The sequence below is a fragment of the Zerene cesonia genome, unplaced genomic scaffold, assembly GCF_012273895.1.
Source record: "Zerene cesonia ecotype Mississippi unplaced genomic scaffold, Zerene_cesonia_1.1 Zces_u002, whole genome shotgun sequence".
NCBI lineage: Eukaryota > Metazoa > Arthropoda > Insecta > Lepidoptera > Pieridae > Zerene > Zerene cesonia.
This window is the reverse complement of record NW_024045132.1, coordinates 2,571,478-2,584,435: the sequence shown is the minus strand read 5'-3', so window position 1 is coordinate 2,584,435 and position 12,958 is coordinate 2,571,478. Positions and strand designations below refer to the sequence as shown.

Here is a 12,958-nt window from a genome sequence, read left to right as displayed (position 1 = left end):
GTTGAGAGTTAAATGCCAAAAATGTCTGCAATAAAGTCAATTTAAAGAAATTACTAAAATGTATTCCAAAAAACTCATTCAATTTTTATCGACATTTTCTCTTGTTTGAACCTACATATTTCCCTTCTTATTTGCTTAACCAATCTATTTTTGCCTGTTTACATGGATATTGCGAAAAACGATTCCAAAATCAGTAACAATATGTAAAAAAAAAAACCTATTATTTTTATTTCCTTGGGTAAGTCCGAGAATCGGCCAGCATCTATTTTTCACACTTCTATTGATAAGAGTAATGCAGAACAGTGTTTACCGGATCAGCTTATATTACTATGTTTTCGACTATGACCAGATGAGAGCTTAACTAAGGGCACAAGTAAATACATATAATCCATCTTTGTACCAAATTTTCTTATAGACCCCAAACGGAGGTCTTTACGTATAAGAGTAACTAAATGAATACATTCTTACCAAATTTCGCGCTTATAATATGGACAGTTTAGTCCTAAGTAGTCAAATAAATAAATCTAATGAAACTGAAAAAGTATAAAAGGAATAAAAAATTAAATGAAATAATAAACTATAATCCAACTAATATTATAAATGCGAGGGTTTGTAAGGATGTGTGTGTGTTTGTTACTCTTTCATGCAAAAACTACAGAACCGATTGCAATGAAATTTGGTACTTAGATAGCTGGACAACTGGAATAACATATATACAATAGGCATAGGCTTTTTATTCCGATATTCCTACGGAATACGGACTTACGCGGGTGAAACCGCGGGGCGCAGATAGTAACAATATAATCGTCCTTCATAAAAATGCTCATAAAGATATATTAAACTCTAAAATATTTCTTCAGAACTGCATTATATAACCCCTTGCTAAGGAAGTTTACATGGCTTCCAATGGATAATTTTTAAAGGAGAAGGATGACTTTGTCCACGTGCTAGTATCACTTTCAGCCGCAAACAAATAACCGAGCGAAGCCTTTTAAGTCCTGTCTTTGTAACACACTTACATACATTTAACTGCAGTGTTTATGTGTGAGACATCGGAGCGTTGTCATATGATATTTGAAGTTCCTACCGATAGATTGTAGAAGGAATTTGAATACCAAATGTTGAGGAAATAAATCTTGCTTGCAGCATTATTGTTTTCATCGGTAAATGTTTGACGTGTTTTATATGTTTCATTAGAATATTGGGGTTTGTTGCAACAATGAAATATTGCGTATTTAACGATTAAGTAACTTATTAATGGTTGCTTATTTAGTAATATAATAAATGAGAAAACATGTTTGTTTTCTTTCTTCCACGTCGCAGCCTCTGATTTTATGATATAGTTTTTGGGGTCTGGAGATAGTTACTAGGCTAGAGAGTATATAGGATTACATAAGTATGCCATTTCTATGGGAATATTCTTTGGCTATGCAGTCGATACCGCGTGCGAATTGCTAGTAAATAGTAAATATTGGAAAAGTTATCGATAAATATCGATAAAATATGCTCTTCACTAATGGTTGTCTATCAATTCACATGAATTCAATATTAAAGTTACACCTTTTTGGTTGCCAAGTTTATAAAAAGGTATTGTTAAGCCGCGTTTGAATAGCTCTAATGAAAGAGAGGGCTTTAGTTAAGGGGAGGTGCTTTCCCGCGCCGGTGCAGTCCTTACTTGTGCACCCTTATTCAGTTCGCATCGAGCCTTTGTCGGAGGCGGTCGTGTACTCCTTTATGAAAACACGCCGATAAACTTTTCACGGAAGCACGTGTTTCAGGCCAGAAGTTGACCGCTCCCTTAATCACTTCCTTGCGTGTTCGTTTTATCATAAGAGCGTTTATAATGTGTTTTGTTTGTAAAAATGTTTCGCATCCAGGTAGTTGCAGGTATCGCCTTCTTAATCTTGTTTTGATTCCACGTCAACTTACTCAATAATATAGTGTAGATGTTAAAACATTTTTAAAAGCTTTCCATTGTGAGGCAAATCGTAGAGTATTAAAAAAGAGTAAAGCTATTTAGATTTTCAAATATTGGTGGTGAGAGAAACAGTGTAACAATGCATGTACTATGTTATTTACGACTTCGAAAAATCCGGAAGATATTATTGGCGCTGATGGTTTTGGATTGGTTGTTCGCCAGGACCACAGATGCAACAGCACGTGAGTATTCTTCATGTTTCTTGCATGATTGTGTCATGATATTTATTGCCTAGTTTTACTTCAATTCAACGTCTCAAATCTTGGGTCTTGGCCTCCGACACCGAGTCTTTAGGTATAACCGCGCTTTTTACTTATACCGAGATCTTTTACTTGAAGAATATTCGATTTTTTTACTTTGTCCCTCCAAAGGTGACGCGGCCGACCAACGGAGCGCTAATGAAATGTTTGCTGATGTGTTTATGTGTTTACCTAGTTTTGTATCTTCAATATCCATCTCATTTTATATTCGGTGTATATTATTTATTTGAATGAAGTAAAGTATAAATGCATCTTCTTCAAAGCGTTTTCAAAAAAACGAGTCTTCATCTTTATGAAGTTGCTAAAATTACAAACAAATAGACTATTGAATCTGTTTTAAGTAGGTTAGTTTAATTTAAAACTAACTTCAAATTATTCGCAGGGAGAGCCTGTAGGTAGACATGTAGACAATAAAATTCCAATATTATAGAAGGAAGGAAAGAAGAAATTATAGAAAATTAATTGTAACTTTTTTATAAGTTATGGGAAGATTGATTTAAGTAAGAAATAGAGCTTCTTGATCATGAATTTTTAGTAAACTTATTATCTCTATATAAGTATGAAAGAGTTCAAAAGAAAATTATTATGTGTTTTGCCTGAATATCTTTACATCGTTACTAATATACTAAACTTGAAAGTGTTTGTTTGATTGTCTTTATTTCACGTCACAACAGAGCTTATAAGACAGTTTTGGACTAAAGATTGATATAGGTTACTTTTTGCCATAGTAAATATCTTATTTTCACGGGAAATCCATTATAATGCGCATTTGAATCATTACGGAATTTATAAATTGCAGCAGATGGCGCTATAATCAAAATGTGTCATGAATAACAACTTTAAGTTTTCTTTGCCATGCGTTCATGCGTTTCTTTGCCGTGCAAACGATGCTGCCGGCAACAGTTACTTACGTAATATGTAAAACAAAAACATTATCTTTGACATTCACATGAAAGCTAACAGAGTAATACGAATTATGCATTCTAGAAGAGAAAAGCATTGTGAAGCATCTTATTCGCTTAATCCACTTGTTGTTGTCTACCTTTACCAAGGAATGACGGCCAATTTATTTTTATTCAACCCATGAACATTTTGTATGGATAAATAGAAGATTTGAAATTCATTTTATTTGCTTTAATACGCAGATCAAATTTTTTTATTAGATTATTTAAGAGCTTTTTCATCGAAATAACTTCCTTCCACTCCTTGATAACAAACTTACGAATAGTTCTACTTAAATAGTACTTGAAACACTTTTACCTATTTTAATACATACTTATTATATTAAAAATTGTATTAGTTATAAGAAAATATTTTTGTAGTGTTATGTGATTGATTGATTGTGATTGAAGAATATACGTTTATATTCTTTCTTTCTTTCCGAATTTTTATTTTTCCAATCGCAACATTACAAAATCTTACAAAGTCTATGGAATTTCACTCTTTATTCCCCGCGATACATTCGAGTCGGAGCTCATGATCCTTGTATTCTATTCCATGGAATTTTCTTTATAAATCTCATTAGTAGCAGGTTCCAATAAAATGTTTGTGATGTAGGGACGAATGCTAACCATAAGGCTTCTCTTTTTACCACTTGATTGCGCAAATTGCTTGTTTTATAAGAATTATGTTGAACTATTTCAAATTATAACAACAATAAGCTTTGCAAGCGTTGTAAAACTTTCTTGCGTCACATAGCAATACATAAAGAAACTTGTGGCTTGGTTCGTTTATAGTATATGTTCAAGATTATACATCAAAAATACTTTAACGTCAAGTTTTAAGAATTTTCTGGTGCGAAGAACTTCAATACTTTCTTGAAATTTCTAACTAACTTTTGCACTACGCGCCACAAACTGCATTCCGCAGTTAAAGCTACTATTTAACGTTTTTTTGATTTATTAAATTATTGAAAATGGTGAAGCGTATAATCTAAGCAATATTTATAATAGTAAATTTATGGTTGTTTTATTATTGTTTGGTAACTGCAAGAATTTCCAAAAACAATATACACTGCTAATGTGAGGAGGTCAATGTGGTCTCCACTAAAATCAGAAGAGAATCTAATTACCTATTTCAATATGCTTAGTAATAATCATCATGACTGAGCGAAAGTCCATTTTATTTTAAGATCCTTTATTTCATTTTCTTTTCTTTCTCTTATCTTTGTTTTTATATTTTTTTATTAATAACCTTCATACATCAAGCATAATATGCCTCCGTGTATTATTATAATATTTTATACCGTGTCTACTACCTACATTTTTTGACAGTGGTAAATAACATCCTTGCGGCACACGTAAGGATTAACATACGATTAAGATATAAAATTGATCGATATTTGTTAAGCCGCTTACATTTAGCCTCAAGGTAAATACCAAATATTAGACCTAGGTATAAAAACGTCTAGATTATTACTTAGTGCCTTAACTAGAATTGAAACAAAAACGTGACGTTAAATATGCACATACAAAGTGTTAAAAAAGTGGTTTCTGCAAAGACGAATTAGTGCGACAAAATTCATTAATTATTCTGTCATTAATGGATAATTTACTATGAATATTTATGGGAAATATATTAAGTATCGTTGACAGTTTGTTTAAAAGTATGGGAATATAGATAGATTAATTATAAAGCCTTTTATTTAAGACTGAAGATACGATAGTAAAATTGAAACGAAAAATTAAAAAGATTTAAAGAATAGAAAAATATTCGATCATAAGCCGGACATTGAATCCGCAATTTTTGCCATTTTGCCAACTCACCTACGATTCGTGTTTCCATAAGTATAAGAGGTGAAAGAATACAAAATGTCAAACTTTATTTGATTCCCTTTCTTCTAATTATCCCAAAACTTCTCCTGTGTATAGAACACATTAATAATTAACGTTTATAATAAATTAATTCTCAACGTATATTCTATCAACCATTCTAAATTTTAAAGCTACGTAAAACACAATCTCAGAATATTCTAAAACCCGTAAACAGTGATGTTGCATTAAATTATTGTGAAACGTAATGTAATAATAGTCTTATTAGAGCTGCCGCTTAATTATAACTATCTACTTACTGCAAGTGTATAAAATTTCACTTTGTTCGACTTGTTTAATTATAACTCCAATGAAATTTTGCATATAAACAAATTGCACCTCGCCTAGTAGGCACACATCAATTGTAAGTTAACTTTCTTTTTATTTTATTCGATTAATTCTATTTCATAAGTAGCAAAAAAAATAATATTTAGAACAGATTAGACCTTAAGTTATGACTGACATTTTAGAGGTAACAGTAAGATCCTGGTTATCACAGCGGAAGGTTTTTTGAACCCACTACAGACACCAGATCTCATCATCAAATTGCATAAAATGTTCAAGTAGGGTAAACTTACCAAAATCATTGTGTGATTAATGAGTTACGTAAGGATTATTAAAAATCATGGCATCTAAGTTTTTACTACAACATGTCTGTCTGCTTTATTCTACTAAAGATATAAACTAAAAGTGGGGATACTGTGTCTTGCCCAAGTCTACCCAGAAAAGGAAAGGGGGCTCACCGGAGAGCGTTAACTACCTTGACACTTCGCCATAAGGTGCCTCAAGGGCTTATTTGCTTTTAGAAATTAAAAACTTTTTAACGGATTTTAAACGCGATTTATTCATTAACCCGACGTTTCGAACACTTTACAGCGAGCGTGGTCACGGGGAGACTGAGATGTTATACGTCTTGAAGGTCAAGGTTGACCTTTTTAAAGTGTTCGAAACGTTGTAAAGTGTTGTTGAATAAATAGCGTTCAAAATCCGTTAAAAAGTTTTTAATTTCTAAATGTATAATACTCACGTAAAATCAAACACAAGAAAATACTTATTTGCTTTGCTACGAACCCTGCCTTTTTTGTAGCCTTTGTCACTCAGTGTAGGTGCAGCTTTCCAATGGTGAAAGAATGTTTTAAATGGGTCCAGCGGGTTTTTGCGTGAAAACGTTATAAACGAAAAAAAATACAAAAGTTTCCTTTTTATAATGTTAGTGTATATATAAACTGAGCAGTTACTTATTGTTTCGTTTACAAACTATGTTAAAATTTTCTTCCAATAAAGTATATAAATTGCTTAAATTATTATAAAGAAGTTTATTATAACCCTATTTTTCACATGGGCACATTTTTATATATATTAAATTATTCCCAGTGGCCATAATACCTGAAAATAGTATGTGCTTTTCAAGTTTGATACGCAAATGCAAAGTAAAATAAACAGTATCTCTGGAAGTCGTAGAATAAACACAAATATCTATTTGAGGAAACTTCGAAAGTAAAATATATGCGGCCATGTGTCTCACATAAGCTGTTATTGGTAATATTCAGTACTGATATATTGATATATCAGTACTGAATATTTATAAAGAATAATCTTTTAACGGTTGACACATGCTTTTGGTTTGACGTTGGCATTTTTATGAGAAATTTAAATCAATGGATGGAATATTTATTTCGAAATTTGACATGTAGATAGCAACTATGGTATTGGGCATCCATTAAGAATATGATTAACAGAATTCTCATAAATTTTACTCTCAATAGAGGATGAAGGTTTGTACTATGAAAATTTATTATGACCACGCAGGCGAAGCTGCGGGAACCAGTGTGTTTTGAATAAATTTGTGGGGTTTTAAGGAGAAGGAAAAACAAGCGGAAAGGATAGAAAACGTTAATAACGGAAACAAGGAAAAGCTTTTTTGAGGGTTATTTTACCGCAACGGTGTGTTTGTAAATCTTATATTAACTACAATTAATGTATAGCAGATACTTGTTTAATTAACAACAAACATATTTATCGAATAGTAACCCGGAGGATGGAAGGTTTTAAACATGGACCCAATTATGAGAAACCATTATAATTGGCAGGGAAAATTATGGGTATAGTTATATAGGTTAAATTGGTTTGATATTCCTCTAATAACCATCAATGGTGTTGTGGTTACGTTTACTTGGTCTGTAATAAGTTATGGAATGTGTATTTTAAACAGGCAAATACTTGGAAATGTTTAGATGCTGAGAAAAGATCTGACTCGGGCTTATTAGTTTCTACTCTTCCGATTTGAGTAGACTTACTCTTGCTGACTAAACACAAACGAGACAAACATTGGAGTCATAGATATTATAAAACTGCATTGCACTACAGAAATTTTCTTTTATAATATTACTTTAGATTATTACAGTGCATAAATATGCACGTAAAACGAATTTTGTTTATCACTTACTTAGTCAGTTGGAATGAAAGACTGATAGGAGACAGGAAGAATAAAATGTGCAGTAAAACATAGTAGATCTCTATTACGTCTTTAAAGGGTAAAAGAAGAGGGTTATACAATTTAAACCACGGATATCACACCTATATGGTTGTTGTTTTCTTAAATGGTAGTCAATTAAGTTATGTCAGATATCACGACACGTCCGATGGCTCGCAATTTGTCAGTGACAACACCGGAACTTTTAACGTTGGTGATATAAACCGCGCCGCTTAGAACCTATCGGCCTGTCTTCATTAACGTACTTCACGTGTCAACTGGAAATAGTTGGATCAATATAATTTTGGTCAATATTGCAGAATATTCGTAAACCTTTCATTCTATATGTATGAAGATTTATGTTATTATTTGATTTGGGCTATCAATTATAACGTGTGGTTATTTCTAAATATCCTTTCTATACTCCTTTTTCTTGTAAATAATCGTAATACTAAGCTTTGCTTTAATCGGACTCTCATAGCATTACCTACCTCTACCTCTAAGTTTTAGATGTGAACTGTATTATCCAGTTCGCCCAAGATGTATAAATATATGAATGTCTTAATCATAATTGATTCTAAAAGCTACACATGAATAAAACATATTCAAAATCTTAATAAATACCGAACGAAAATAACGATTTAACGCACGATTACGTTTAGTTCAGGTATTAACCTACATTTCAATATTCCGATTCCAGCTTCGGGAAAATATTTGATACGTAAATGTTTACCGCTTAGCGTAGCGCGGTACAGGATGTTTCGGTGTTGGATTAACCATGCGAAGATGTGAATTATGTTTTCATTGCGGAGTAATAGGCAATTTTGTGTTAAGGCATATTTATATCGCCCTTTCAATTATTCACGATTTGGTACTTGGTAACGTTTGTTTGAATTTTTTTTAAATACACGCTTATGTAGCAGCGATTCAGGAAATAAATAATTTTAGTTACGCTACTTATAACTAAATAAGAGCTGAATGATTTGAATGATTTTTTAAATGGTTTCTATTCTTTATGTTATTTTCCTATTACTAGGCGGGCTAAGGCGAGGGCGAAAAGCTAGCCTATTCTATGATATCTCTGAAGCGGTTCTCGTTTTAGGAAATTTGGTTGTATTGTTTAGTTAAAATTATCATGAAGTTTATTTTCATTAAGTACGCGGCGCTTCCGTAGGCGGTATCTCGATCCAGCTAGAATTCATTTAAAATAACAAGTACTAAAAAATGCGATTAAAAATCCCCAACGCTATTATTAATTGTCCTTTAACGAATATACTGGCACGCGTGGAGTACATTATCGAATAGTCATAGGACAAAAATGCTCTGCATCGTTTTGAAATAGAGCTGATACTCTTAAACTGCCGGACCGATATGAACCAAACTTATCCAAGAACCACCACACGGAAACTGGCTAACAAATTATTCTTTTTATATAAAACTTATCCACTTTAAAATGAGGCACCAGTTTTAAAATAACAAAAAAGGAATCGAAAAAAAAAAAGGGTTCACCCAGTAAAAAGTCATTAACAAACACAAAAAAGCACAGTCGAATTGTACCTCCTTCTTCTTTGAAGTTGGTTGTTCAAAAAAACCGCAAAATCGAAATCGGTCTATTCGTAAATAATAATATCAAGCAAAGTCCTATTATCAGGCACTTATTTATTTAAACTATATATTCATTGTGGTACTTCATGATTTCGTATCTGATATGCCAACTACCGCACAGAGCACACTGGTGTATGGCCACGAATGCGGTTTGACAAAAACGTTATAATACCTAGTTTATTTTGCATGTATAATGTTTTTGGGAGTTTATGAAACCGTAACCGCAAACTACAAGTGGGAGGCTTTGTTATTTTATACAGACGTATCTGGATACGAAGGTAATTGCGATATACAAATGTGAATGTAATGTTATAATGTTATTTAAATATATTATTGATTGTGTCTCCGATTTCGTTTCTATCTGACAGGACATACGTAGATAATTGAATTAAATAAAAATTTCAGTTGGAAGCATTATGGGTTAAGTATTTCAATCAAAGTTCCTAAAACAATGCAAGTTTGTCGATGCGTAGCACATGTTTATTCTATTTTTTTTTGTTTCCGTGGTTTCTTTATCGATCATAAATATTTTTGTGTAGCATAGGGATGTCTTTCTTAATGGTCCTGTTTCAGAAGATGAGAAAAAAATGAAAAAATTGTTGGTAAATATATCGTGCATACATGGTAAAAATCAATCTTCCATCAAACCTAATTATTAAATAATTCGGTAATTTTAATATTACAAACAGACACTCTGATTATATTTATAGGTACAAAATAATTTAAACAAATGTGAAGTTACGTTACGTTTTCATACGTTAAATGTTTTCATATGATAATATGAGTATTTAATTGTGTATTTTATATTATAGTACAAATGAATACAAAATATGTTGCAGTAGTGAAGATAATGTTATCATCATTGTATAATTAACCTGAACATAGTCAGAATTTGTTTTTTTTAATTATATTATAATAACAAAGACGAAATTGAGTTTCGCAATTGTTGTTATTACATTATGTTTATTATCTTAAAGTTTGTAACCAATACAGTTTGGAATTTCTGGGTTATTGGAGCGTTGTATAATATTAGGTTGTAATTATAAGTCTCTTTTATTTTAAAAATAAGCTAGTAATAAATAATTAAGTATAAGTTCTAATTATTATAATCCGATTATTTTACATAAACGAAGCAAAAAGCCATTCATTTCATGAAATGTTGATAGGGATGTTTAAGAAGAATCTGCTTATTAATACAACAATTTAACATTTAAGTGTTACATTTCAATGATTGATTTAAAAAAAAGTAATTTAATGTCTGTTTGAGGAAAACTGTATTAACTATAATTATTATTAAAGAGCCGTTCGATAGTATTTATGACTTAAAGCTTATGACCATGAAGAAAAGATATTTGAGGACGAAATAAGTCTCATAAAGCCGGTGATCGTTATAATTTTTGAATAGAATGCGTCAAACTTACAGAGAGATACAAAGCTAAGAATTTCTATAAGCTATAATACGACATATGCCATAGTTTCCGTTATAAAACGAGAACTAACTGTAAAGTACACTCTTTAAAATGGACTATATTTTAACATTTGTTTCAGACGAGCCTGGTTTCAGCGGACCGATAGAAAACGTGACTGCACCGTTGGGTCGCGAGGCCATCTTGGCGTGCACCGTGCATAACCTCTCCACGTACAAGGTACTATTATACTTTGTATTGTTCCCGGCAGACCCTGTGACTGGCATATATCTACAGTAACGGTTGCATTACAAATTCAACAAATGCATTCCGTTTCCAATTTGCTGATAGAATGTGGGAAGTTGGAACTTTTATCTAAAAGTACGGTTCGCTGTAAACCTTTTTATTTCTCCCTATTTATGTGCTTGTTAGAGATTCGTCAGCATCATCAAAATCATCAACTCATTGTTCATCATCAACCCACTGCTGGCACACGGGCTTTCTATGAGGGTCCAGGCTATAATCAACCACATTAGCCAAAGGCGGGTGTCGGCGGGAAATTTTGATTCTAAGACATGCTGGTTTCCTCACGATGTTATCTTTTAAAGCCACCACATAAACATCGCCAATGATGTGGATAATGTGAACATAAATAGAAAATTCAATAATTATTTTCTGATATTTGTCTAGTCTTGCCTACTCAATTGAATTCTTTAAGAATATTTATTTTATTTATAATTTGGAAGCATAGTACAAGATATCATATTATTAAATATAAAAAATTATTTTGTTTCCTTTGAATGGTTGAATACTATGTTTAAATTATCTGCAAATAAATATAATTGTAATATTATTCTGTATTTTAAACTTTTATTTTGTAAAAATATATCTTTTGATTTCTATGAATAATTTGGTTTAATATTAATATAAACTTGTTTTTAACCGTTTAATTTGTAAATATTTATGACTTATAAATTGGATTGTCTTCAATTTGATTTAAAACGAGTAGCTTTCGCTTCGATAATGTATAATTGGCTAAATTATGTTAATGTAAGAAGTTGGATTCAATGATATGCAGTAAAATAGTAATAATTTAAAAAAACTAAAAAACACGCTTTTATCATATTTTGCAAATTGAAAAATGGAATAATTTTATCAAATTAGTGTATTGTCATCGGTCCTCAATAAATCTACAAAGTTTGAACGAAATCTGGCCGTTTAAAGTGGGTCAAAATCGCGCTCAAAGAAGTCGGTTACAAACAAACAAACATACAAACATACAGGTGAAGCTAATAAAAAGCGTGTAAAAAGCAGTTGTTTTGTTGAATTAAAAAAAACTGAAATGATTATTACAATAAGGTGTACACGCAGGATTTTATACAATTCAATTTTTTATCACATAACCAGGATATAGTAAAATGGGTAATGATGTTGTGCCTTTGAGAATAACTATCTATGGTACATTATTACTTATCTTCATGATGATCATGAAAAGGCTTTTAATTTTTATGGGCAACTTTTTTTTGAGATTCTATCCACTTAATATACAAAGAAGACATTTACGTGTATATATGTATATTCACGTGACTTAAGGAGGATATTTATTAAAACAATCTGAAAAACGCCTTTCAATGATAAAATCAACTAAACAGTCTCCCTCGCTCTTAAACAGAGTATACGCAAGGAATTGATTTAATCCGTGCGACCCTTATCAGGACAATAAGATAAACCCATGAAATTATTGTACTGTCATCTATCCCTGATAAGCATATATATTTTGAATTAAATCTGTTAATTATGGTTCAAAATCGAGTACAGATAATATAAGCATGTTAAAATTAATACTGTTAACTTAACCAAATGTGTTGCAAATGGTCTATCTCGTATGGTATAAAAGCGGAAGGTATTTTATTACGACACGACCGAAAATATTTTATCTGCATTAAGTATGAATTTGGTTGGCATTCTGATGAATGATGAAATAATTTATCAGACATTAAAATTAGTTAATGTTTCATTCGGCACAAATTTGTGTGTATTTCATGTGAAATCCAATAATTCAATAAAAATTTATTTACCTTGTAACTTAAAAAGCTAATATTATAACGAGGAAACTATTGTATTATGTATTGAGGTTTTATAACCTCAATACTAAGTAGTCCTTATATCGAGTGCCAAGTAGAAATTAGGATGCAGTATATCTATCTGATTTTCTATAAAAATTAGATTATGAGACTAAAAATATTTTGTCTTCACAGCTGAGGACCATTTGCATTCACCAGAGTACTTCTGATTTATAATTTTATGTATTTAAACACCCTGATCGATTAGTCGTATTTTTGAAGTACCTACATATACCTAGTCTTGCCATAAATATTGTAATAAAGAAAAAAGAAAATTGTTAACTGCAAATAACATTTATTACT

General features: G+C 31.4%; 1 protein-coding gene across 1 annotated transcript in view; it reads left to right on the top strand.

Annotated features, from left to right (window-relative positions):
* The first annotated feature begins 1,711 nt into the window (after nt 1-1,711).
* Nucleotides 1,712-12,958, top strand: part of LOC119838347 (opioid-binding protein/cell adhesion molecule homolog) — a 22,140-nt gene continuing 10,893 nt past the window's right edge. Inside the window, exons 1-2 of the mRNA XM_038364266.1 lie at nt 1,712-2,160; nt 10,675-10,772. Of these exons, the coding sequence (XP_038220194.1) occupies nt 2,058-2,160; nt 10,675-10,772 (201 nt within the window). The 5' untranslated portion in view covers nt 1,712-2,057. The remainder of the gene's footprint in view (nt 2,161-10,674; nt 10,773-12,958) is intronic.